The sequence below is a fragment of the Labrus mixtus genome, chromosome 10 (genome assembly GCF_963584025.1).
Source record: "Labrus mixtus chromosome 10, fLabMix1.1, whole genome shotgun sequence".
In the NCBI taxonomy this organism is placed as follows: domain Eukaryota; kingdom Metazoa; phylum Chordata; class Actinopteri; order Labriformes; family Labridae; genus Labrus; species Labrus mixtus.
In genome coordinates, this window is record NC_083621.1 from 14,254,872 (window position 1) to 14,281,392 (window position 26,521).

Sequence of the window (26,521 nt, forward strand, 5' to 3'; positions counted from 1 at the left end):
GGGGAATGTGGTGATAGATGTCCTTAGAATCTCCTCTGCCTCTGCAGAAGGAAATTAGTCATTTGCTCAATATTTTGTCTGCAGTACCCATTGAATCCTCTCAAAGACCCCCATGAGTCCCCGGACAACCACCCTTTGTAAACAACCATCTTATACACATCCTCGGTTACGATATGTACTCTGCCACTGCCCGATGAGTAGTCCATCTGTAGCAGAACAGGTAGTTGGCCGTGTATTCTCGCCTGTACTTTGCCCCTCCCACCAGCAGCTCCAGCCCTCCTGTGTAACCCCTGATTGGCTGAGGGGATTGCGGGTCCTGAGACTGAGCGCTCGGCTCGGAGCTGCGCGTCTGCCAGTGTGCACCCGTGAAGCGAGAGGAGCGCTTGTTGGAGTCAACTATAGACAGCCTACTGGCAACGAGTGGTGATTCCTTTTTTTTCTGCCTCCACCAGGCTGGATATAGGCGGCTGTGCTCCTACTTTGCTGCAGCCCAAAAGGCGTTTTAAAGGCGACAAACACTAGGCTCTCCCATCTTTTTCTGCCACTGGCTTTTGGCTACAATTTCATCGGATTGTGTGTGTTACATGGACTAATTATCGGGATACGTGCTGCCTTATCCAAGCGAGATACGAGGAAATTAATTAGTAAGTAAAAGCTTGAAGACTTTCGGAAGGAATGAAAGACAAAATCGGCTGGAAATAATGAAAAAGGTAATCGGGACTTCAGTGATGTGATGAGACATTCCTGCAATTGCACCCTTGTTCTTTAAGCAAAGATATCAGGACTTAAGCTGTTGAATCATTTTATGACTGCAGATTCTTGTACCCCTATTTTTTTTTTTTATCAGATGTGCAATTTGAAAGCACCATAGCTGCCGGACGAAGAGGATTCTTTTTGAAATCACTGTTTGTACTTAATCACAGTGTGATGTTAATGAAGAATGCGACTTAAATTGTTGCAGCTGGGGGAAGAATCATTCTCCGACTTTTGAGCCTGATCACTTCATCTGCACGGAAGATTTTTTTTGTGGACTTTTCTGGCTCACAGGAATTCTCATTTTTTTGTCTATGCAGTCCGAACGTTTGTCCTCCGTTTTGCGCACTTTAATATGAACAGTTCATCATGTTTTTGCCGCTTGATAAGTGCTGCGCTGATTTACACGGCTAAATCACTGTTGTGAGAAGATTCAGCATGTTTTCACAGATCTGTTTCGTCCGCTGCAGTAGACCGGAGGATGTGCAGCGCCTGAGAAGAGTCAAATAGGCTAGGCACTTGTAACAATTATAGCTTCCACAGCATGATTTAATTTGCATAAACGAGAGCGATAAGAAACACTTATTCTTCGGACACTTTAATGACATGATTCATTTGGAACCTTTTTCTTGTTTTCTCCGACGTGCATTCTTGTGCGTAAAAATAAGGTCCTAATTACAAAAAACTCAACAGGTACAATGCAAAACAAGGAGATGGAATTAATACAACTAATTGCTGTGTTCATCTTGTTTTGGGTCGGGGCTGAGGCTGTCATCAACCTGAAATATGGAATAAACGAGGAGATGAAGCCCGGCTCCGTGATTGGAAACGTGACAAAGGACGCGCTAAAGCAAGGATTTCAGATTGCACCGCAGCCCCCGTACTTAAGGGTTATTTCCAATTCAGAGCCGCGATGGGTGGAACTGAGTCCAGCCGGAATCCTTACAACCCAAATGAAAATAGATCGGGATGTAGTTTGCAGACAGAACCCCAAGTGCATTATTTCCCTAGAAGTGATGTCAAACTCTATGGAGATCTGTGTCATCAAAGTTGAAATTGAGGATTTGAACGATAACGCACCCAGATTTCCAACGAGCCACATTGATATTGAGATTTCTGAGAACGCCTCCCCTGGTACCAGGTTTCCCCTAGAGGGGGCAAGCGATCCGGACTCGGGGATCTTTGGAGTGCAGTCATATTCCATCACCCCAAATGAGCTTTTCGGACTGGAGATAAAGACCAGAGGGGATGGGTCCAAAATAGCTGAGCTTGTTGTGCAAAAATCGCTAGACAGAGAGACCCAGTCCCACTATTCATATGAAATCAGCGCAGAAGATGGAGGAGACCCTCCTAAGATAGGCGCGGTCCAGTTAAATATCAAGGTGATAGATTCTAATGACAACAATCCTGTTTTTGACGAGACGGTTTATACAGTAAACGTTATGGAGAATTCCCCCATCAATACATTAGTCATAGATCTGAATGCAACGGATCCTGACGAAGGGACTAATGGAGAGGTGGTGTACTCTTTCCACAGTTACGTCACTGAGAAAACGAGGGACGCGTTTAAAATTGACCCCAGAACAGGGATCATCACCGTAAACGGAGTTTTGGATTATGAAACTGCACAAATATACGAGATTGACGTACAGGCCAAAGATTTAGGTCCTAACTCGATCCCAGCACACTGCAAAGTCACAGTGAACGTGATGGACACGAATGATAACCCACCTGTCATCAGTTTGCTCTCCCTGAACACGGAGATGGTGGAAGTTAGCGAGAACGCGCAGCGCGGGTATGTCATCGCGCTGGTGAGGGTGTCAGATAAGGATTCTGGGGCAAACGGCAAAGTGCAGTGCAGGCTGCAGGGCAATGTGCCGTTCAGACTGCAAGAATATGAGAGCTTCTCCACGATACTTGTTGATGGTAGGCTGGACAGGGAGCAAAAGGACACGTACAACCTGACCATCCAAGCGGAGGACAGTGGCACCCCTCCTTTACGCGCCACCAAATCTCTGGTAGTAAAAGTCACAGATGAAAATGACAACCCTCCCCACTTCCTCAAACCGCACTATCAAGAGATGGTGATGGAGAACAACCTCCCTGGCTCGTGTCTGCTGGCTGTGTCAGCAGAAGACCCAGATTTGGGCATGAATGGCACAGTTTCCTACTCCATAGTCCCCGGAGAGATTAAGCACATGGATGTAAACACATATGTCAGCATAAACCCATCAGGTCGAATTTACTCAATGAGATCATTCGACCATGAATACACCAGGACTTTTGATTTTAAAGTTTTGGCCAGAGACAATGGTAATCCGTCTTTATCCAGCAACGCTACTGTGCGCATTGTTGTCCTGGATGTGAATGACAACACACCTGTGATGACAAACCCGCCCCTGGTTAATGGCACAGCGGAGGTCTCCATCCCCAGAAATGCAGGGGTGGGTTACATGGTGACCCAGGTAAAAGCAGACGACTATGACGAGGGGGAGAACGGGAGGCTAACATACACAATCTCAGAGGGGGACAGGGCTTTCTTCGAGATCGACCAGGTGAATGGAGAGGTGCGCTCCACCCGGATGTTTGGAGAAAACGTCAAGTCCACCTACGAGATCACGGTGGTGGCGCGGGATCACGGCAAGCCCTCGCTTTCCGCCTCGGCCTACATCGTGGTATACCTCTCCCCGGACCTGAACGCTCAGGAGCCTATCGGACCTGTCAACCTGTCCCTCATCTTCATCATCGCGCTGGGCTCTATCGCTGCCATCCTGTTCGTCACCATGATCTTTGTGGCGGTCAAATGCAAGAGGGATAACAAGGAGATCCGGACGTACAACTGCAGGTACTGACTAAATCTATGTGTGTGTGTGTGTGTGTGTGTGTGTGTGTGTGTGTGTGTGTGTGTGTGTGTGTGTGTGTGTGTGTGTGTGTGTGTGTGTGTGCGCGCGCGTGTGTGTGTGCCCGCCAACGTGCCTGATCTGCAAATTGTCAGCGCATCGCTTTTGTGCAGCATGTAGAGGCCCGAATTTGAGGAACGCAGATTTTTTTTTTCTCATTTCAAGCACACACACACACAACTGCACACACACACAAAACCACCACCACCCACACACGCACACAGCTGAAAGTGAAGCAGTCTGTTTTAAATCAGACACATTCTGCTGAGGAGGCCCCCGCTGTTCCGCGTTAAGGACAACGTGATTGATTGATTTAATCCACCCATTGTAACCAATTGACTCATAAATATGACCGTTCAACTGTCATGTTCAATTTGCGGCTGTGTTTCTGGACAATTAACGTCCCACTGGTTCAATAGCAGTCCCAGACATTTATTATTTAACGTTCACCGTGGCTGATTGGCTGTTATCAGCCCTAATCTGTTGTGATTATGGACAGTCCTCTCTGTCAGTCACACATACCTTTGCTTTAATATGCACCAAGAAGTATACAAAACAATTAAATACAGATTAAACAAAACCCTAACAACGTTTTTAAGATGATACAAAAGTAAACCATTCCAAAAAAAAAAGTCATCACATACTTTATTTATTCCTGTAAAGAAGTAGGTGATTATTTTCTGGACGTTGCATATTGAACACTTGGTTTTGTTCATCAATCAGATCATCAGCTCAGGCTTTGATTTCCCTGTGCCACATTACCACTATGAATTTACATATAGATTGGATTTGAGAATTTAACCTGCAGCTATAATCATATTTTCCTCCAAACATAATTTTGTTAATTTGAGGGAAACTCAGGCCGTCTTTCAAGCATGTAGCCCTTGATAAATATTCTAAACATCCCCAAATATTGCTCTGATTTATGTATTTTTTTTTACTTCAATAACGTTAATTGCCGTATTTTTACTTGTTAGATAATTCCCTCTATTATTGTGGAAAATGTCCTTCATCAGTGCTTTTTGGCATTCTTTCACCGTTAACAGGAATAACCTACACCATATGAACACTGATCAACTAGTCCAAAAGATTATCAGCATGTAGACATTTTGATCCCATCAAGTTCCTCATGCCAAATCCTATTTTGACTATGTCTTACACGATTGTTCAGAGTAGAAACAAAGATCGATAACAGCAAAATCCCAAATTCAAAACTGCTCTCTCTGCTTGTGTGAGCCTCTCTCTCTGCTGGGTGCTTTAATCAGCTCTGATGTGCTCTGCTCCTCAGTCGCCACCTCGAATTTGAGGAGCAGTTATCTCCAATTTATTGCTTGTCCTCTGTCAGTCGGTCTGACTCTGAAGATTTCCCCTCCAAGCTTTCAATTTGGGCACTGAGTGGAGACACTACATGTTAAAATGATAAATGAAAAAGAGATGAAGTATTTTCTTGCAGCTTCCCATTTTCTTTCCTCTAAATCAGGAGGTGTGGGGAGGAAGCTGTTTCCAAGATGCAATCTTAAAGAAAAATGAAAAAGACAAAGTACACTGGGGCTTCTTAACAGTTTGATTTGAAAAGCGACTGAGGATTAGAGCTGCTTTTTAGCGAGGAACAGAGGCCAGTGGGGGCTGGTGCAGCAGAGACGTTCAAGACAATACAAGAAGCAGAAACAGACACATTCCAGATATTGCAATTTCAGGGATAATGATGGCTCTGTTTCAGGCTTTAGTAGGAAATAAATGATTTACTCAATGCCTGAAGGTTAAAACTGAGCCTCTTCCAGAATTTGAAGCAATGCAGATGGTAAAAAAAAACCCATCCAAAATGATATGGAATATGTCTAGTGAAGTTTGTAGTCATCACTATAGAGTACAGAGCATCTGTTCTACGGTGGAAATCTGCAAGGCTGTGCGAAGAATGAATATTTCCCCCAGTTGGAGTTTCCTTTGATAAAACATGGCTGTGTTGCTCATTTGCTCTTATTAAAGTCAAAATACTCAGCTCAAGTTTGCAGCAGCCACTGAGAGCAGCGAAATGAATCTGAATCTGCAGTTCTGCTGCACTCCCGTCTCACTACTGGGGAGCATGATAATGAAAGAAAAACTGGAATTAGTGTGGGCTGTGTGCTTTGAATATGATTGCATATACCGGTAGTGCTGCTCAGTACCTGTGTGTCCTTTTTGCTTTTCTTTATTGCTTCTGTGGTTTTGGCATGTTTGCATTTTGTCTGCCTGTTTGTGACAAGTCGATTGTTGAGCATGCAAATGCAAAACAAACAAGGGATGAGGGCTCCATTGCTGACCAGGAGTGGTGGAGTCACTTAAGTGTGCTGTTCCATCCCCGGACACGTGCAATGAGCCTTCGCCTGGCACCCATGGTTGAACAGTGGGTCTAGCTGGCATGGCGGGTGAGCGTTTTTTTGACTGTGTGGACAGGGGAGGGGGAAGGCAGAACACTGCTTTATTGAGTCTGTTCAGTTTCTTCTACTTGCGCAGGGTGGCGGAGTACTCATACGGCAACCAGAAGAAGTCCAGCAAGAAGAAGAAGCTGAGCAAGAATGACATCCGCCTGGTGCCACGAGACGTCGAGGAGACGGACAAGATGAATGTGGTGAGTTGCTCGTCTCTCACCTCCTCGCTCAACTACTTCGACTACCACCAGCAGAGCCTGCCGCTGGGCTGCAGGCGCTCCGAGAGCACCTTCCTCAACGTGGAGAACCAGAACTCGCGCAATGCCGCTCCCAACCATGGCTATCAGCACCCGTTCACTGGGCAGGGCCACCAGCAGCCAGACCTCATCATCAACGGCATGCCACTGCCAGAGGTGAGATACAATTCGCTGTGCTCTGTCCTTAATCCTTGACTGGGCTGCTCTTGTTGTTGACTCAACTAGGGGGAAACTTGGTTTGGAAATATATTCCCCTCACTAAATGTGAGGATACAATGCAAAAAGGAACCTTTGTTAGAGTCCCTTTTTCACTCATTTTAAAGGAGTGTCGTAAGTGCCTTATTTATCAGCTAATACACAAGTCAATGCAACCATAATTTACTAGCCCCCCTTAAATCAATTCCTCTGACTTAATTATGATGTAAAAAAAACAAAACTGTGCTGTGCAATTATGCATTGCTAGCATAATGTCAGCAATCATTGTTTTCCCAACAACGGTATGTACTTCTTAATTTTCCCTTGTCTATGAGGGATAACCGGTATCACTGATACAGAGTCTTGGTATCAGAATGGGTATCAACGAAGAAAAAACGCTGAATTGTTAAGCCTTATTGCATGAGATTCAAATATTCAATGCCCCACTTTTCAACACATCTCAAGGTCTAGAGACAGCTTTCATTCCATTGTGCCGCTGAGTAGAGTCACACTGAATCTGTCTGTTATTGATAGAAAGCTAGAGTATGTGAAATGGCACATTTGACGCTGTGCCGGCCCATCTGAGTTGTATCTTTCGAGGCATTTCAAAGGGCCGAGACACTGATGCTGACCTGTGCCTCAGACGGAGCGCTTAGCCAAGCAGAATTTGGAGGCCTGACAAAGTGGATTATTTGGCCTCTCTCACACCAGTTGTTTTCTTTCCCCCCTTTTATTTGTGTGTGCGCTGACCTATTCCAAAAAAAACAAACAAAAAAAAAGGAGTCTGAGCACCTGCCAGATGTGTATTGACCCGGCTAATCAGCTCCACCACACAGCAGTCATTTCAGGTGCTAGCAGAGAGAATAATCATTGCTCAAATGCTTTATCCGTTGTGTTGTCCATTTGGCTGCAGTGTTAGCGCATGGCCTCTCCGCATAGCCAGCCATCGAATTTTTTCCTGACATACCGTGCATGGCTCCAGCAGAGCAGTGAACATCTGACTTGAAAGCAGTCTGACAGAGTGTATGCAGACCAGCTGATCTTTAGGTTATAGATTTCTGTATGTATGAACTGCTTTATCGGATTGTTTGGCCAACCTCTCTCCCTCCATCCACTTCTCCTTCATCCCATGGGAGACGAGGGGCGTTTAGGTTTGTGCGTGTGCAAGAAAATGTGCATCTGTGTTTGTTTGTGTTTGTGCAAGAATGTGCCTGCTCCTATAGAAAGTAGCAAATAAGCTCCAGCTCCTTGCACACACACACACACACACACGCAGGCTTGTAATTGATGACTCCAATCTCTGTTTGACATTCAGTGAGAAGAAGGTGGGGTTGGGAGTGGGGGTCTTAAAACAAGAAACACAAGATGGATATTGATGTATTGACTGCGTGATCCAGAGAGATCCAGGCACCGATGGATCCTGAGGGGTCAATGAGACCTACTTACAGGCATGCTGATTTACTAGGCCTGTCTGAGCCGGTTCTGACTTAAGTGTGTGGGTGTGTGTGTGTGTGTGTGTGTGTGTGTGTGTGTGTGTGTGTGAATAACACAGGTGGAGAGAATGAGAAAACACTGTACAAGGGAGGGAGGGTGGGTTGTCCTGTGATGTTATCCAGTCAGTGGAGAGGCAGAGGTGGGGGGATTCAGCAGGCACATGCAGTGACCCGTATGCTGTGATTGTATTTGCTGGTAGGTAGCGCTGCGCAGGTCAACACCACCCTTTTCCCTGCCAAAGAGAGAGAGAGAGAGCGAGAGAGAGCAAGTGGGATCTTGCTGCACAAAGAAATCAACGGCGGCTGTGAAAAGCTCCAGCAGCATCCTGTCTCTGTGGCTTAAACATCCAATAAAAGCCCATTTGCCGCAGGATTAGGAGAGCCTTTATTTGTTTCAGCTAATGAAAAAGTGGAGAGAGAGACAAATGGGGTCGAAGATTGATTTTGATGATTCCATATGCAAAGCTGGGAGCTGTGTGAGGGCAGATAGAGAGATAAGTAGGGGGATGAAGTGAGCGAGCGAGGGTGAATGAGTCTCAGTGCCAGGTGTCTGAGCCGCCGACCACGTTCTCTCATCTTCTTAGAGCCAGTTGATTGGCTTTGATAGAGGCCGGGCCTTTTTAGCATGCAGCCTCCACTGCTCTCCGCCTTGCACATGATGTTGACAAACATCTCTTTGACCCTGGTTTTTGCATATCTTCCCCCCTGCACGGAGAATAGAGAACGTGTGTGTGATCCAGAAAGTAAGCGAGGAGTAATTGTAGCAAGAGTGTACAACAGTTGTCATTGTGACATTTTTCTTTCCCAGGGACAGAAAGTCTGCAGTACTATATACAAATGTTGCTCTTAAATAAGCAATGTTTTCAGTTTAATTACAATGCCATTAATAGCGCAAACAAACAGCAGTGCAATGACTGATAATTGCTTCGTTACGATGAGCAAGCGCGGGCTTGAAACCACTTGACTCCACAAGTCCTCGACCCATATCCCATTGACTGGTGAGGACACACGAGTGTCTGCACTGTTGTGATTACTCAGGCTGCTTTGTCCCCCCCCCCCCCCCCCCCCAAAAAAATGGTTCTCATCCTGAGGGCAACCTCATAATTATCCATGATTCATTTATTTGGCGGAAAACCGTTTTTGTTTTGCATGCAGTGGCACAATTATGCCCTTGTGTTTGTGTATTTTGCTAACATGTAGATTAAAGTGATCACAGGAATCAGAGTGTGGATTGGAGGTCAGATTAGCCCATTGCTAATGGAGCTAAAGAGGATATGTGTCTGTTTGATCGATGCAAAGTTCTCCTGCCTGGTTAGCTTATGTAGGCCAGTGAAACATCCCGCTTATGTCAGCTGAAGTCGAGCTTTTCCTGCTACAGACAAAGCAGACACACACACACACACACACACACACACACAAACACACACATACACGTAAACACAGCAGACTCGGCCAAGATAACAGTGACAGCTCTCCCCAAAGGCCTCATACCTGCTAGTGCATTGTGTATATTGTAGTCTCCCCTGTGAGAACGTGTAGCAGCATATACCTCTGTGAACATGGCTGTCCATTGTTTTGAGAAGCATCAGCTGTGAGATGTTTGTTAGACCTGCCTGTGGTAGCGCTAATATGAACGCTCACAGGAGAATAGAGCTGTCTTCCATGGCTTAATTATAGCGAATCACTTGGTAGGGGGGAGACAATTATACAGTAAAGGAATGGCCTTTGGCTAGAGTGTGTTTTTGAATTTGTAATGGGTTCTAAGGCTTTGCGCACCTGTGATTCCAGATAATGAGCAGAGCAGAAAAATAAGGGATCATACTTTATTGATTAGCCTCATTCAGGTAGAAGATTGTCGATTTCTCTTTTAAGATATTAAGATATTCAAATAATAAATGAATGAGAAAAGAGCGATGAATGAATAGAGGAAAAGGGGGTTTTACAGTTTGCGCATCATGGTCTTAAATATTCACAAGTAAAGTAAATTGATAATTGATTCAAACCTCCTCCAGATGCCCCCTGCATCGGTTCTTTGAAAGGTACTCTAGTCTCGAGGAAGTCTTTTGTATGCCACAGTGTCAGGTTCAGGCGCCGACAAAAGAGAACAACTGTACATTTTGTTTGTTCACTTCTCGGAGTCAATCAAAGAAGCCCAAATGAGAATGTGAAAATTGCAACGGAACATCTGACAAGGTATCTCTGTGCAGCAGTCTTTGCCTGTTAGCAGAGGAGATGTTTTGATATCGATGCTGCAGAGACAACAGGGAGTGGTTCCAGCGAGGCTGCACATCCCTCGCTATCGCTTCCCATCAGGACAATATGCATGGGAGCATTCAGACGTGTCATATTGAGCATGCAAAGTAGATGTCATGCTGTCAGTGCATACTACACATCTGTTGAAAGTGCCAATCTCCTCCCACACATATACTCATGAATACACACGCACACAAACATGTCTTCTGGAGTGTCACATTTGTTTGAAATACAGGCACTGGCATTATCATTTGCATCATTATGACCGACTCAGGAATCTCACAGCAGTATAATCCCAACATTTTCGATAATCAAACATTGTAGTGTTTCTGCTTTTAAAGTAGTCTTTCACTGATGTTCTGATATTAGCATCCCTCCCTGTGGTTTAAGATATGCTTGGCTGTGGAAGTTGCTAATCAGATTTCCTTAATAGTTGTCTCTTTAGTGTTAGTTTTTCTAGGACTGCTCTAGCGTTAATAAAAATGTTGCATATTTACTGCTCTTCCAAACTGTTTTTTATTAGTGTAGTTAGTTATACAGACTGTGAAATAGTTGCTATGTTCCCCTAACTTTGGAATATATGTTCACAGTGCAGACTTTGAGTGTGAGTTCAAGCTTTATTTTCATTTCACCTGTGGCAGAATCACTCAGCCTCGTTTTGTGTTCAACTGCAGTTGACAGAAAGTAGAGAACATATTTTCAAAGGGTACTTAGAGGAGGACAACATGGACAAAGAGAATGTAAAACTGTTGTCTCCTTTGAACTCCTCAACGCTGCCGAATCCTCCCATTATTGGGCAGGAGACTGGCTGGTAGATGAAGTTAAAATGGAAGAGCTCTCTGCTTGATTTTAGTTTCGCAGGGTCTGACTCTCAGCTTTGTGTTCAGTTTTTTCAGTGCCATTTGGAAGTGAATAGAAGTATTTAAGTGATAATTCTTTGGAAGGACTGATTCAACAAACATCTCCAGCCATGATCTTTGATTTAAAACCGGATAAACCCTGGAACATGCAATAAATAGTACAATCCTTTTTTTTCTCCTTTAGAAACTGCTAATCATCCACTAGGTCTATGTAAATATCCTTTGAGTGTTGCGATATTTCATTTATTAATATTGTTTTAATTGTTAAAAACACTGAACTGATTTTCAATAACAAGCAAAGATTTTTTTTTTTTTTGTTAAAATAGGCAATTGCTAATTCCTTTGCTCAGATTGCACATAAAGTAGTGCCGTGATTACGGATGTTACAGGGACAGCAAAAATGATAAATGTAGTCATGTATGGTATTTAAAAGAACGGAGGAAGAGGCCTCAGGGTCGAAACCTTGTGATTAATAATAAACCTTTCTTTGCGGCATTTGAGCAAGTACTCTGGCCTATCTTCTTCCTCAGATTTCTGTTCTTGCACTTCCCTGCACCCACGCGATGTGCGTATAACGACCTCCTTTTTCTTATTTAAAAGACAGACAACATTTTTTTTTTGTTCACGTTACATGCATATGGCTTTGCAATCTTTTTAACAAAACAGTTGTCCTACTGTTGAATTTAACAAGTTGCAATGTACTCCATTTTCAAACCCCATCTGATTCATATTGTATTGCAAGGTTCTTTCCACACAGCACTAGTGCCCCGAAAAAAAGCTAAAAAGCATGTAGCCAATGACTTGTTGAAACACTTCTCGGGAAAGAAAAATCCAGATTCTCTGATAACACAGACGCTACTCACCTCTGAATAGTTTGTCATATATTGTGAAAAAAGTAACGGCAGATATTGTGCAGAAGGAGAAGGGATATATTGCTGCACGGTCTGAAAAGCCGTCGTTTTTTTTTATATTTATTTTTGATGTGTTGGCAGTGTGGGAGGTGTATGTAGCATTCAAGTCTCCTCCTTTCAAAAGTGGGTTTTCAAAAAGAATCGTTTCATCTCCAAGAGCTTCAGCTGCGTGCTGATTGACTGGCAGATGAACCTGTTAATTATTTAGAGAGGTTATTTGTAAGGCACGGGCTTCAGAAACGCTCTGCTTTTCAAGTGTCAGTGTTTATAAGGTGAAATAAAGCTGAGTCTGTCAGAAATAAATTAACAGAGTGACAGTGATGTACTCGGCACCCTCTTATTTCTTTCCTCTGCTGGCTCCTCCCTTCATGTTTAACGCAGAGCTGAAGCTGGAGGCTCATTTTGTGACATTACTCAACAGGATGCTTTTCACTTCATGCACAAGCAGTGCTAGTTTTACACTTGGTTGGGTTTTTATAGCCTTGACCCCAACCCGCAACACCCCATCACTGCATGTCATTCCCGATGTCGCGGAGGTACAATGAAATGACATAAGTACCGCAGGCAGCCAGTCAGAGTCAGCCAGGCCCGCCGGGTTGCCACCCTCTCGTTGGGATCAGAGCATCCAGCCAAAGAGCTTAAGAGTCAAAACACACGTCGTCTGATGTACACATGTCACTGTATGTGTCGCTGACAGCATGTGACTGCAGATGCATACAGAGGGAGTAATAGCGTAGAGAAACGGCAAGACCGAGGAAAACGAGGAGAGACGGAGAGGAACAGGGGAGGGCAGAGAGAGCTATTTATAGAATGCCAATGATTTTGCTCAACCTGTATTGCTTCTGCCTGAAACATGTTATTTCTCTCTGTAAAATGCAGTGTTAGGATGAGGAGAGGTTTTTATGGCAAGAACTACATCAGCCTCTACAGAAAGCAATAATGCCGCTCTTCTATTGTTAGTACAAGATGCTTTTTTTTTCCCCCTGAAAAGGAACAAACAATGTGATTATTTCAATGCTCCTCCGAACGTAGAAGGATAACAAAGGACAGCGGTTTGAGTATACCTTTTGCAGCATCTAATCAAGTTTAAGTTCCACAGTTATGGATAAAATCATCAAATGCTTCAAAATTTGGATAAAATCATACAACTATAAAGGCTATAGAATTTTTTTTGTTATACGGTCTGACACATTAGTAGGCACACACAAGCTCAAGATTACATAAAAAACATCGAGTAAAACCATATGGTTCTATTACTCATACATCTCATGAGGAAATACGACTTGTTTAAAGACTACAGCACAGAAGAGGGGAAGATTTTTTAAATGCTGCCTCGTGTTGAAAGAATTTATTCTCTCATAAACCTTGGAAACAACAAAGGAAGTGGGTTTTTAGTGGAGCCAAAGACGGACACATAATTAGTTTTCCTAAGAATTTATGATGAAAGATTTTTTACGGGAAACGTACCTGCCTGCAAAGAGGGCTTTAATGGCATTAGGTGTATAGGTTGATGGGTCTACATGTAAATGAGAGACGGCTAAATAGGGAGAAGGAAATGGACACAGTGATGATGTTTATCGCTGTGGAAGGGGACATCATTATGCACCTTGTTAAGCCCTCCAAGCAATGCTGCGTGGACGTAATTACCCATTGAAATGAGTTTCCCGCACTGTTGTTTTTTTTTGTTTTTTTTTTGATTTCACAAATTAAACTCTCTTACACAAATATGCAGCATTCTGATTTAATTTCTCGGACTCTCAAGTACCAGCACAGTGGCAGTTAAAGTGTTGAAATTTACCACCAAGGAAATGGATTCATGAAGACATTTGGCTGGGATCATACTCAGCCTTTCACGCTTTTTCTTGAAACATTTGCATCAAACTGATACTTAAAAAAAAAAAAAGTGTAAGTCAAAACTTAGGTGGAGTTTGAGAAAAATAATAAGCAAACAAGTCTCAGGAAAACTTATGACAAGGCTCCAGGAGAATAAAGAAATAACCCCATCTCTCATTAATGCAGATTTGGCTGCCTGTGTTTGCCTGTAGTTATTTTAATATAGAATAGAAAAGGTCAGCTTACATATTTAAAAACACAAACCTAAGACTTGTTATGGCCAGGAGTGAAATCTATTTGCTGTGGAAGCTCACAATGCTATTTACTTGTTTTGAGAGGAATGTGCCCACCTCTGTCCCTCTGGCATAAAAATAGGAAAACAGCAGCATTTGTACGTTGTGTATTAGCATGCACTGTAGGAAAGCATTGACACTCCTTCAATATATTTGTCCCCTCTTGCAGATAAGAATAACAAGGGAGCCATAATCAGTCTTTGGGGAAATTATTATTTTCTTTTCAGATCTGCTGCGCAACAACAAAACATGAATGTTTTTCTCCAAATAAAGAAGTGAGAGAAAAGTAATTAGAATTCTCTATTAATGATGACATAATTTAAATGTGCCAGAAACTAATTTCATCCCAAAGTTGGGACAGAAAAGGTAGTAATTAATATTCATGGACACCCCCCCCCCCCCCCCCCCCCCCCCCCCCCCCCACACACACACACATAATGTTCTGTCTAGGTTGAACTGCAGGTTACCAGACTTGTTGCTGCATTGTTAAGAGAACTCTCACGGTTCCTTTCCTCGGTGCAGATGCTCTGCTCTTTGAATGACAGGGAAATGGGGGAAGGGATTCTGTGAGGAAAAAAAAAAAAACAATGCTCACTGTGAACTGAAACTTTTCCAAGCAGCAAGCTCTGACACCAGGGAAGAATGACCTTTCTAAGTGTCCTGTTTTCTGCCTAAAACAAAGAGGGAGCAGGAGGATGTTAGTTAGCATTTCCCCCATCAGATTAAATGTCAACTTCTGCATGCATAATTGTAGGAAAGGAGGAGGACTTGAAGGGAACCAATTTGCTGGTGGATAGATGAATCCTTGGCTTAGTTATTCACTGCATTGCAGATAGTGTCACAGCACTCTTTGCTTGCACTTTATGGTCTTTATTTTTTGTCATATGAAATGCACCTGGCTTTACAGTAATTGCAGCACAGAGTGAAACTTTTCAGCTTGAAAAGAGAATTCCCCTTTGTCACATGTCGTCCCTTTTTAAAGAGCAGACAAAAGGGGAGCAAACATCATTGTATGACACACAAATGCTGCTTTATACCTTTGTGTTGTCTGCTCTAGTAGTAGAGCAGCCCTTCCTGTTTCTCCCCCTCCTTTCATTTCTGCAAACTCATACAACACTTTTGTTTCTAGACATAAACCTGGATGCGCATTAGGGAGCACATATATGGGATGTTTGATGAGCACAGAGGCTGTTGGCAGGCAAGCCACTATAGTAGCAATATCGGCCGCCTTAGAGGCATGCAGCAGTATAGCTGGAGAAGCAGCAGGGTAGCGTAATTGTGCATTGTTCATCCACAGAGCAGAGGCAGAGCATGTAATGAGCTGTAGCATTTTCACCAAGCCAGCTTAATGGGCTATGACCGAGTAGGCCTCTCAGAGCCCTCATGTTCCCCCTGCCCTGTGTGGCCAATGTCTCAGGCCTCTTTCTTTTCTTTCCTCCCATTCTCCCCTTTTTTCTCCACCCTCAACCATTCCTTCACCCTGTTATCCTGCTCCTTTATCTCTGCTCCCCTTTCCCATTGTCCCCCTGTCTGAGAAGATGGTGGGACCCCTAATGTGTTCTATGTGTGGCTCCTTTTCTCATTCATGATGTCTGCAAAGCTCTAAGCAGTCAGTCTGATTCAGGCTGACATAAATCAGAGCGGCTCATTGATGGGGCGCCGTGTGCAGTGTGATTACATTAAAAATCCAAACACAGCACACAAATAAAAGTTCAGGAGGAGAATGTGCTGATGTTAGGTGTAGGGGATTTGTTGTTAGAAGTCGGCTCATTTTTCTATCAAAAGCTGTTTTGCATTTTGATTATCTAGTTCTCCTGAAAGCAATTCAGATGGGCCCTGTTTCACTCAGGTTTGTTTTCCTGGGATTAGGGCTTTTTCAGAAAGAGCCCAGTCCTATTATTTACACCCATATCTAGTTTCTAGGGAGGCGGGAAATCATTTCTTTGCTCAAGTGATACCAGGTCAAGTTGGAAAGACAAGCATGTTCTCCAGAGAATAGATTAGATATGTTCTCTGTGCTGCGCTCAGAGGATGAAGACACTACTAATGATAATAGTTATGATTGCCTTGCAAGGGAATTGATAACGACTTCACCCGCCTCTCCGTGCTCTCTTACGGCATCAGAAAACAATATTCAGGGTTGAGTCGGTGTCTGGCTGTGGAGCACAATGGGACACCAGCTTTGACTTTCCCCTCACGTCCACCCTTTGACATACCACAGCATAGGCAGCCAAGTCAATGAATGAAAAGCACTTGGCCTCTGTCAGACTATTCAGAGTGCCGTTCTTTCCTCAGTAACCTCAGTAGTTTGAGATGCTTTACTGTACCTGTTTTTTAATTGAGAGCTGTTTCCAGTTCAGTCATATAGGGAGCTTGTAAAAATGAATGGCAGCCTACCTATAATTATTAAAAGGAAGATTGCATAATAGTGCTGGTTTTAATGACAGAGGATGGCTGCACAGCATCTGAGTACACTTATTAAGTTCAAGGGTTGTTACACCAAAGCAGGCTGTGAGGACGGTGAATGCATCAACAGATATCATAGGTACTTAAGTGCAAATGGTCACACTGTTTGAAACACTTACAGAACATTTTCTTTGAGCAATAAATGGAATATTAATCATAGTTATAAAAACAACAAATAAGGATTTAGGAAATGTATCATGACATATTTGCGTCCTTATATTTAAATGAGAAAGTTACCCTTGGATGTGTGTAGCCTAGCTTAGTGAAAAACTGCAATCAGGGGGAAAAAGCTTCGCAAAATGGCCAGTTAGGAATGGAAAGTGTCATTTTCTCAGTATTTTGGGAAATATTTGGTTTATTGTCAAGAGGTTTTGAACCACTCAAATCAGTCCATTCAATCTAAAAAACTGTTGTCCAGACGAAGTGACTTGTGTATGAATCTACTAGTGGCTTCTGTTTTTTTCAAATTTACCAGACTGCATAATTTTGATCCGTTGGATGAATCCAGGATGGCCTCTCCCTTTAAGTTTGTATGCTAAACTAAGCTAACCACCTTCTGGATTCAGCTTACTATTTAGTGCCTTTCATCAAATTGGAATCAATTAGCCTTTTAACTTCCCATTCAAAAAAAGTGAATAAGAGAATTTCCAAAAATTTCCATTTATTACAAATGTTACATATTTCCTTTAACAAATGTCATGTTCCTGAAAATATCAGCCTTTACTTTTGTTTCAGTTCCTAAATGCTGTCCATTCTAAATGTTTACGTGTTTATTTCCCCCTTTTTTTTTGTTTTTGTGCAATAGGACGGCAGAAAAACTACCAGGGGTTGTGGGGGAGGACGGTCATGAGAGTGGTGTTCTGACTTTTCATTTGTTCACAACCCAGTAATGATTATTTTAGCCTCTAAGCCCCAGATTTGGCCTTGTTTTGCTGTGGGAAGCAGCATCAGAGGGGACAGAGCAGCCTTGCCCTGGCTGAGGAGCTTGTCTGTAGCTAAGCTGGTTGGCAGCAAGAGTCAGGTACACAGCATGGAAGACATTTTGAGTGGAGTCACAGGATGTCTGCTTGGGAAGTGAAATTGAGGAGAGAGAGGCAGAATATTCAGTAAAGGTGAGGACGGGTCGTGTTTTCGCTCCAGCATTAACCCCCGTTTGTTGGACCACTGGCTGAATGAGAGCATTTTCTAATTATAGACCTCCATCATTTTCCTTGTTAGTAAAGCTGGTAACAAGCCAGTCGCCAGCTTGCATGAGCAACTGCAGAAAGATGACTTTTGGTTTAATTTGGAGGACTAGCGATAATCCAGACTAAGTCCCTTAAAGCTGAAGCCCTCTCCGTCCCCCCACCGCTGTTGGATTACGGGAGTGTCTTTAAAAGGATAAGGACCTGCTTATCACTGCTCCCCTCAACACTTGTTTGGGACATCAGATGTGGGGGAGGATGCTTCATCATCACCCAATGTGGCCTGTGTGGATATGAGTCAAAGAGATTAGGCATCTGACGGATGAGATCAATGATAATCACAATTTACAGTTTTTAAAGCCTCACAGTCACAAAGGCATATGGATCATAGCTTATGCCTCCACTCCCACCACAGCCATTTTCATCAGTTAGTCTGCTCTAACTAAATAAAGCAGCTAAATCAGATGTCCAGCAGTGCTTCATAAGTGCTGTGTGTGTTGCCTTTAATCATATTCAAACAGACATTTTTTATCCGTCTGACAGTAGCTTTTTAGCAGTGAAAATAACGATTTACAACTGAAGTAGTAGAAATCCACCGTCAGAGTACCAATGGAAGAAACTTTCAATTTCCCCATGTTTGGCATTCTTTGCCTCTATACATTTTTCACAATTAAAATAAGACTCTCTGTTTCTAGTGCCAATGGTGCTCATACTTACTCTGCTTATATCCATTGTAATACCATACAATAAAACCATGGTACTTCTGTTTTATACAATTAATTAAAGGAACATTTTTTTTCTTAAGATGATAATTGCGACTCCGGAGTATCGCTGCTTCCAGCCAAGAAATAGTCGTACTCATACCCCTGTTAAAAGCAAGATACGTCTTGTTTTTAAAGATACTGGTTGGGTGGATACTGTTTGATCAAAGGCGATCTATTCGCTTGGTCTTTACATAAAGCTAAGTCTACGATGCGAATCATAACGTTCTCTGCGAAAAAAGTGAAAATGCATTCCCAAATTGGCCAACTCGTCTTTGAGATTAGAGACACAAATGAACAGTTATTCAAAGTATTTCATAAAAGACCAAAAACATGTGAAACACCGATCTGATCTGTAAGCAGCTGTAGCATGGTACAGCTGAAACATATAGGGAGAGACACAAAAGAAAAGGTTTGTCTTGCTACTTTGGGTCTGTTTCTGTCACCCACTGCTAATGAAGTGGAGCTGGGAGGGGCTGTGAGCACCGTTGATTGCGCAACTGGGAATAGCAACTGATCTAGCACGCATCGGCATATGTGTTGTTTTGCCTTGACTTGTTGATGCTATATTTGAAAGTGAGGCTGCTATTCATCTCTCCGGGGTGAGATCATGGCAGTGAGGTGAGGGAGTGGAGCCAATTCCTAGTGGATGGAGGCTGTGAACCCTGAGCTCCCAGCCCAAGAGCACTGTGGGAGTTATGCAAAGAGCTGAGCCACACAGGGGAGGGGTAGGGTGCAGAAATAGAAGTAGCTTATTGTGAGCATTTGTTGACCGCGGTGTCAACGTTTTTTGACTCTGCTCATTAACCTGTGCGCCTGGTTGAAGCAACACATCGCACATCACTGTGTCTCTCTCTCTCTCTCTCTTTCTTTCTCACAATTAATAATGATAACTAAGGGTTAGCATAAACACATTACACTCAGGTTAATGAACAGATGCAACAACGGAGCAGCGAGGCAGCTATCACACCTCAAAAGCGGCAAATCGATTTCAGCTGATACCAGTTCACAGTTACACCCTGTAGCACTCTCCTCAAATCTAATCACGGATCCATTTAAACTACGTTAGCTGGGAGTCTACTTGCCATCAAAATGGGTTTTCAATTTCTATTATTTTGAGAGCATTGGTTAAAAATGAACTGAGTGCAGAGGTAAGGTAACAACCATATGTCTTCTATACCTGAGAAAATGGAAAAGCAGAAGAGTCTCCACAGTCATCCGAGCGCTCCTTACTCCCCCTCTCTCTGCCCGATTACCCATGCAGCCCACATCCTCTCTAAATTGTTTTGCATGACCTTTGCTACAGTAGCTCTAATTATTACCATCACACAGGCCCTGTAAGGCACATAGCTAATTATACTGGATTTATCTGAAGGGACATTGGTGCCATTCTTCATAGGCATGTCTCGGCTACCATCAGTGGGGGTGATCTAAATCCGGAATAAGGTTAATTTGGGTAATACAGTAATAGTAATTAGAGTCACAGTAATTACAAGCACAGTTGTAATAACAATAAGGTTATTAGTAATATGGATCTAAATGAACTGGCCTGTATGCAATACCTTACGTAATTGAGAAGAACGTCATTGCCAAAAAAAGAGTTTGTTGGGGGAGGAATGCTGTGCAAGATGCATAATGACATTATTACCAAGACAGATTGTTGCTGTTTCCTTTCTATTGCTCTCAACTGGTGCTAGTTGAAAGATATATTTTTCAAAGACATTGCAGGATTACCCGTTAGTGTGTAGGTACCAGGACCTCTAGTCATTGTATTTTATAAAGAATTGTTACTAGAGGAGCCCATATTTTTCAAAGCTCCAACATGAATAAAGAGGGGCAGTTGGAGTCGTCTTTTGGCTGGCGGGCAACTCTTGTAATGAGCCTAAGAGGGTTCCAATTATTCCACTTGCGATCAAAAAGGAGAAAGAGATTACTTCTCTTGCCTCTTTTTTCTTTGACATTTTGCACAGTAACATCTTTTGATAGGGGCTGGGGGATAGAGGAGGGGTGGGAAAAAGATTGCTGGTGAGTGCCTGATAGTCGTGTACAGGCTGCAGTAGAACAGCCTTTGTGTGTGTGTGTGTGTGTGTGTGTGTGTGTGTGTGTGTGTGTGTGTGTGTGTGTAGCAGAGACAAAGCAATGCCTCTGCAGCTCACCCACATTATTTCTTTATTTTCTGGATGTTTTTGTAATAAAAACTACTTCTCTTCCAGAGCACGGTACATTACATCTCTTGCAGACTATGTCACCTGCGGAAGGTGACAGAGAGGAAGCTTTCATATGACCGCAGGCTTTGGCTACAGCACACTTCATGGATGATCGCTGCCATATTTCTTTTTTTTTTCTTCTCACGTCGCTACTGTAAATTGTGAAGAGGCATGTTGGGCCCTCACTCACTCACTTACTCACTCACTCACTGCAGTTGTTTTCCACCTCTGCTTAACAGCCCAAGTCATGTTCCAAGGAATACAATGGGGAGTTGAATTATTCGATTGTGTACAGATTTTTTTCCCTCTCCTTTCCATTTATTAAATTCCCAGATTACAAGTAAAAGCACATTAGATGCCTGGCGGTAACTAAAAGGATTTCTCCACTATAGGATATCAAACCATATCGGCCTAGGAGAAATAAACTCTGGAAAAAAGACACATAATATTATGTACCACTGCACTGAGACAAAGAGAACTCCAATCTGCATCAGCACAGATAAACATCCACCCCTAAGATATGTTCTCGGCTGATAACAGCTTAGTGTGGTGTGTGTGTGTGTGTGTGTTAACAACATGCACACACACACAAACACTGAAACACCGAGCGAGGCTTTGATAAGCACAGAAAATTACTACATGTTGTTTATGGTGGCAGAACAAAAGGATCCAAGGTATTCATTTCAAGAAATCAAGCTGTGGAAAGGTGGATTCGGGGTCTAAGATGCTTTTCAATGGGAAGAGATTTGACTTTGTAATATAGACATAATTAGAGGGAGAGAAGATGCTGGAGCATGTGTGTTTGTGTGTTTATGTGTGTGTGTCGGAGGTTTTTTTTCCCCTGTAGTTCCAGGCAGAGATCCACCGTCTGTTGCTGTTTTCCTGTGACCCCGTATCTTTCCCCCCGCAGTGAAAACGATGTTTGCCCCCAAAGACGGCCCTAATACAAATTAAATTAAATGAAGTCAGTGCAGCTAATCCGTATGTGTTTCAGCTGCTGAATCCCCCCCCCCCCCTCCCCTCCCCCTTACTCACAAACGAGTGGGTCAAGCCCGCTGCATCTGGCCCCCTCTAAACTAGCCCTGCTCTCAAGCTGCCAGGCTCCCAGTCCCTGATGGAGATGACAGACGGCCCCGTGTGTGTTTGTGTGCTAACACGTGTGCTCTACTGTAAATTTGTATTGTTACTCTCTTTCTGACTCACTCTGTGTTGATCCCGTTTTAGCTTGTTTTGCCTTTGCGCCTGTGTGTCTGCATGTGTGCATTTCTTGAGGAAAGCTTTACTTCTGTTTGTGACTGGCTTACACATTTCACACATTTTCCTTGTTTCAGCCGAGGTCTTTCTTGTTTTTGGTATATTTACTGCTCAATGTAAAATATAGAGGATTCACATGTTCACATCTCATAGACAATGGAGTACACAGCATCGTACAGTGGCGTCGGACCACATACATTTTTTGGATGTTGTTTTGCTCTGCCTTTCCCCTGATGAGCTTTAGTCCTGTTAACAAGCTGGATTTACAGATGTGGTGATGATGTGTGAGCAGCTAATACTCTGCTGTCAATCTCAAGCTTTCAGCTGCCTTGAAAGCCCGCCCCTAATATTAGCACCAGATGTGCCTCACAGTCAAGCAAACAGGATCAAAAAGCTAACTAGGCTACATATACTGTAGCTGGATAGGAGTAGCCTTGTTGTGATGCGAGCTAAAAGATCTCCAGAGCCCATCTGTTTAATAAAAAGCCCCTTTCTATGATACGCACTCTGGCACCGTGCCCGAGCGTCCACCCCTGATTTGAGCAGCAGCAGCCCTGATTTGCGAGACAAAGTGCATCGACTGAGTTTTAGCAGCTGGCGCACACAGATATTATGTTTAGGGGGATTGTGGGTTAGGAGAGCGGGTGAGGTTTAGAGTACAGTCTGGAGTACACGTTTGTGTTTATGTTTGTGTGCAGGGACAGTGTGTGCATTTGTGCATCTGTGTGTGTGTGTGTGTGTGTGTTGCAGATCTAGCCACCTGCACACATGCCCTTTAAAAAGCTCCATCACCCCTCCATCCAGCAGTGTAAACATGGTTTGTTTGAGCGAGTGGCCTGGGGTAGTTGGATTAATGAGCGCTGATGAAGTTCCACTCGTATCCCGGGTGCTGCCTCCCTATTTGCCGGAGTCGCTGTGTTGTGGTGGTAGTGTGTCTGGAGGCGGTGACTCATTCCCTTTACCCAGTGTCAGATTAAGGCATGTCAATAAACAGACCCACTCAATCCATCTCCGAGTGACTGCATCCGCTCACAGAGCCTCCCAGTCTGTAATGAGCTGCTGCAAATCTCCATCCAACTAAAATGTCTGGAAAGATGCCTTGTCACAGGGAGCGGGAGAAAAAGAGAGAGAGAGGGAGGGAGACATGGGAGACAGACAGGGAGACTACAGCTGCAGCGATGTGACTTGCAGCCAAAGTGAGATCGCCAAGAGAAAATGTAAAGTACAAGATGATCAGCACTTCTTGCAAATGTACAGATTTCTAATTTCTTTTGCACTCGTGTGTATTGATTCAATTCAAAAATGAGTCACTCATTTTAAGAGTGACTTAAAGTCACCCAATTAAATCAGCCGCTGCTCTCAAGTAAGCATTTAAAGCGATGTGTTTACATAATCTGCTCTGTTTCTGAATGTTTATTTTTAAGACCTAACCCAGGGGAGTCGGGAGAACCCTTTGGGATCCCCCCCCCCCCCCCCCCTCCTCTACACACACACACACACAGACTGGCTAATATAGGGCACAACTGAGATGATAAATGCTATCTTGTGATTCTCTCACAGAAATTAAATGGCTGCTAAAAACACATGTTTGTAGTAGCGCTCGTTCCCAGAGGGCCCAGGAAACTTCCTAGTCTACCTGGATTAGACATTACCCTCAACATTTCCGGAGTGTGTTAGAAAAAAAAAATCCCCACCTACTTACCTACCCCTCTCATGTGGCTGCATACACATATTAACGGATTTTGGGATGAGAGGAGTGTGAAAACTTTTCCATCTGACATCCAAATTAAAGAAAATCCCTCAAGACTTGCCTAAAGGGGAAGTTCCTGCTATTTGAGTTTGATTAGGCTCTGCAGGCTTTAAGAGAAGTAAGCCGATTTCTCTTAGGAAACAGCGCAGATAGTAAAGTCTTTCTTCCTCCCTCCCATCCTTTTTACTGTGTAAAACCATGAATCGTAATCTCGTAGAGATACTCAGGTTTTCTCTCTGACTTTGAGATAGAATAAGCTTAGAAAACACCGAGACAGACCTGAGCGCTGAACAGGTGTTCAGTGAAACTCAATCCTGCCTTGTGTGCCTGGTGATGCTGCAGACCTCTATTCATGCTTAGTGGACACTATAACTCCATCTGAAAGGCTTTAAAAGCACCAGTCTTGTCTCTTAAGACAAAGACAAAACAAAAACATCAACCCCAGGAACCCGCACAGCCACCAACAGTTAGAAACATGTCGGTGCAGAGCTGTGATTCTCTGGTAAGACAACAGCTCTGACTTAAGCCTCTTTAGCGTCAGCCGACTCCGCTGGAATGCAGACGTCTGCAGAGGGGGCCTATTATTTAAAATCTTTTCATCATGCTGAAAGAGAGGGAAATAGCTTTGACGTTGAGATGCTCATGAATAATGAATGTTGTTTCTATCAATGTATGTATAATTAATCACATCTCTGCTAACTGGACTTGTGTGGAGCCTGTAGGCCTGAGTGACATGGAGACTGGTCTGGAGTATCGTCTCCGCTTTCAGAATAAAAGACAGCCGTGTGGTCTGCAGTTTCCTCTGTAAGTGATGGTGGGGGGATGCAACGGTGGAAGGAGCTATTGCCTTTGGCCCTTTTTCCTCTCTTTATGAGAGCAGGGAGCTGATTGTTTTGGTCACAATGCAAAGCAAATAATTGTTCTATTTTGCACGGAAAGGACGCAAAATAGGATGCAAAAAAGAAAAATGAAGGGGAAATGCCAGCAGGAAGTGCTGTTGTGTTTACGTGTCTGTTTCATTGTGCTTCCAGAGAGCCTGTTATTTGGTCAGCTCAAACAATATACTTAACACATGTGGTCAAGGGCATAAGTGACCTCATAATAGCATTTAATTCAGCCAGATTGTTTGTTTTTCCATGCACTTACTCTCAAGACTGCAGAAATGTGCGAGCTAAGGAAGCTTTAAAAACCCTTTTCTCTGCCGAATCGCTCACTTTCACAACATGATTGATTCCCAAATGGGCTGCTAGGTTTGGGGTGAATTGATGGGTGATGAAGTGAAATGATGCAGAGAATGTGGCAGGTTATTTGTCACACGTGTACCCTTCTGTCACAATTGATTGTGTATAATTTGAGTATGCAGGCGAGCCGCTTGATATTAAATGGTAACAACTCTCTGTATTCATCATGGCAGGCCCCCTTTAGCGGGCAGAAATAGAAAATGTAATCTCATCCTCAACCATGGCTGCGCCTCAGGCACTCTTTCACCCTTTTTACTGCTGATCCTCCCTGTGGGGCCCTGCCCTCTCTAAAGGAAGAGTGAAATCTATAATCTAGCAGATGGCAGAGCAGCTATGGGAAATTCTATAATGCGGAAGATGGTGGTGATGATGGTCGTTAGGGGAAGAGGGTTGGAGGTGGAGGGTTATGGCAGCAAAAGCGAGCAAAGAGCGTTTTTTTCTTTCCCACATGGTAAACAAAATCTAAACCAACATGGAGAACGTGCCTCGGTGGTCCGAGTCTTTGTCATGGGGTGTCACACTGACTCCATTGTGAGCTGCATTTAGGTGCTGCTGGGGTACCGACCCCCGAAGCATGATGGGAGCACGCCAGCTCAGCGACTCAGGGATTGTTGGAGGAGTGCTTTTGTTGGAGAAGCAGGAAGAGAGAGTGTGTGTGTGCAAGAATGTGCAAGAAGCTCAGAGTGAAGCATTTCTTTTCATAGTCACAGTGGATAGGATGACAAAGACGCACACACATACACACTTACCTACGCCTCACTGCAAAGTTACATGAGGGGAATACATGCTTTTACTGCTATTTTTTTTTTACCCATCACTCCTTTTTTAAATCCACCAAAACCCAACCTTGCCCCATAATGAAGTCTTTTTATTTCCTAATTGCAACTGGCTTGCCCTGTAAACCCCCTGCATCTCTTTCTCCCCATGGCTTCCTTTAGCAGTGGGATATCAATAACAAGGCACATTGTGTGTAACATTTCCTTCCGGGACTGAGGGGAGTCCATGAGTGAGCTGCGGCAACAACAAACAAAAAGGCTGAGGCACAACCTCAGGCTGCACAAACACAGAAACCAGGCGGCAAAAATTGGTTCCGACAGCTTTAATTGATTTTGTCTCGTCTGTTGTCCTGTATGTTCAAACTGTGCATTGAAATGTGGCAGTGAGAGCATTTTGAGCATGACTGGATGTTTTTTAATCTTTTAAACTGATGACATTAAGGGGTTCATCAATTACAGACACGAAGCACACATTTGGAATCTTAAGCAGAAAGATACAAGATCTATGCTGCATAAATGTCTTCTGATTTTAGACAAATTAAGTCATGCTTAAAAGACAGTTTAGCTCAAATGTGAAGTTTGCCTTAAAACTGTTCGTTTGCATATGTTTTTCAGCAAGGTTAAATCTTGCTGTTTTTGTCTTAATTCCAGACAAATATCAGTATTCTCGATTATTTTCTCAACTGTCTTTGAATAAACCCATAGAATAACAAAGTCTATGAAATG

The 26,521-nt window shown here is 43.4% G+C and overlaps 1 protein-coding gene across 8 annotated transcripts in view; it reads left to right on the forward strand.

Moving 5' to 3' along the window:
* Window positions 1-342: 342 nt before the first annotated feature.
* pcdh19 (protocadherin 19) overlaps window positions 343-26,521 on the forward strand; it is a 55,503-nt gene continuing 29,324 nt past the window's right edge. The window contains exons 1-2 of one of the 8 annotated variants that reach the window (XM_061048497.1): window positions 343-3,598; window positions 6,129-6,261. In XM_061048497.1, coding sequence (XP_060904480.1) covers window positions 1,452-3,598; window positions 6,129-6,261 — 2,280 coding nt within the window. In that variant the 5' untranslated portion in view covers window positions 343-1,451. Of the gene's footprint in view, window positions 3,599-6,128; window positions 6,475-26,521 lie in introns of all 8 variants that reach the window. The other 7 variants (XM_061048499.1, XM_061048493.1, XM_061048498.1 and 4 more) reach the window with 7 other exon arrangements.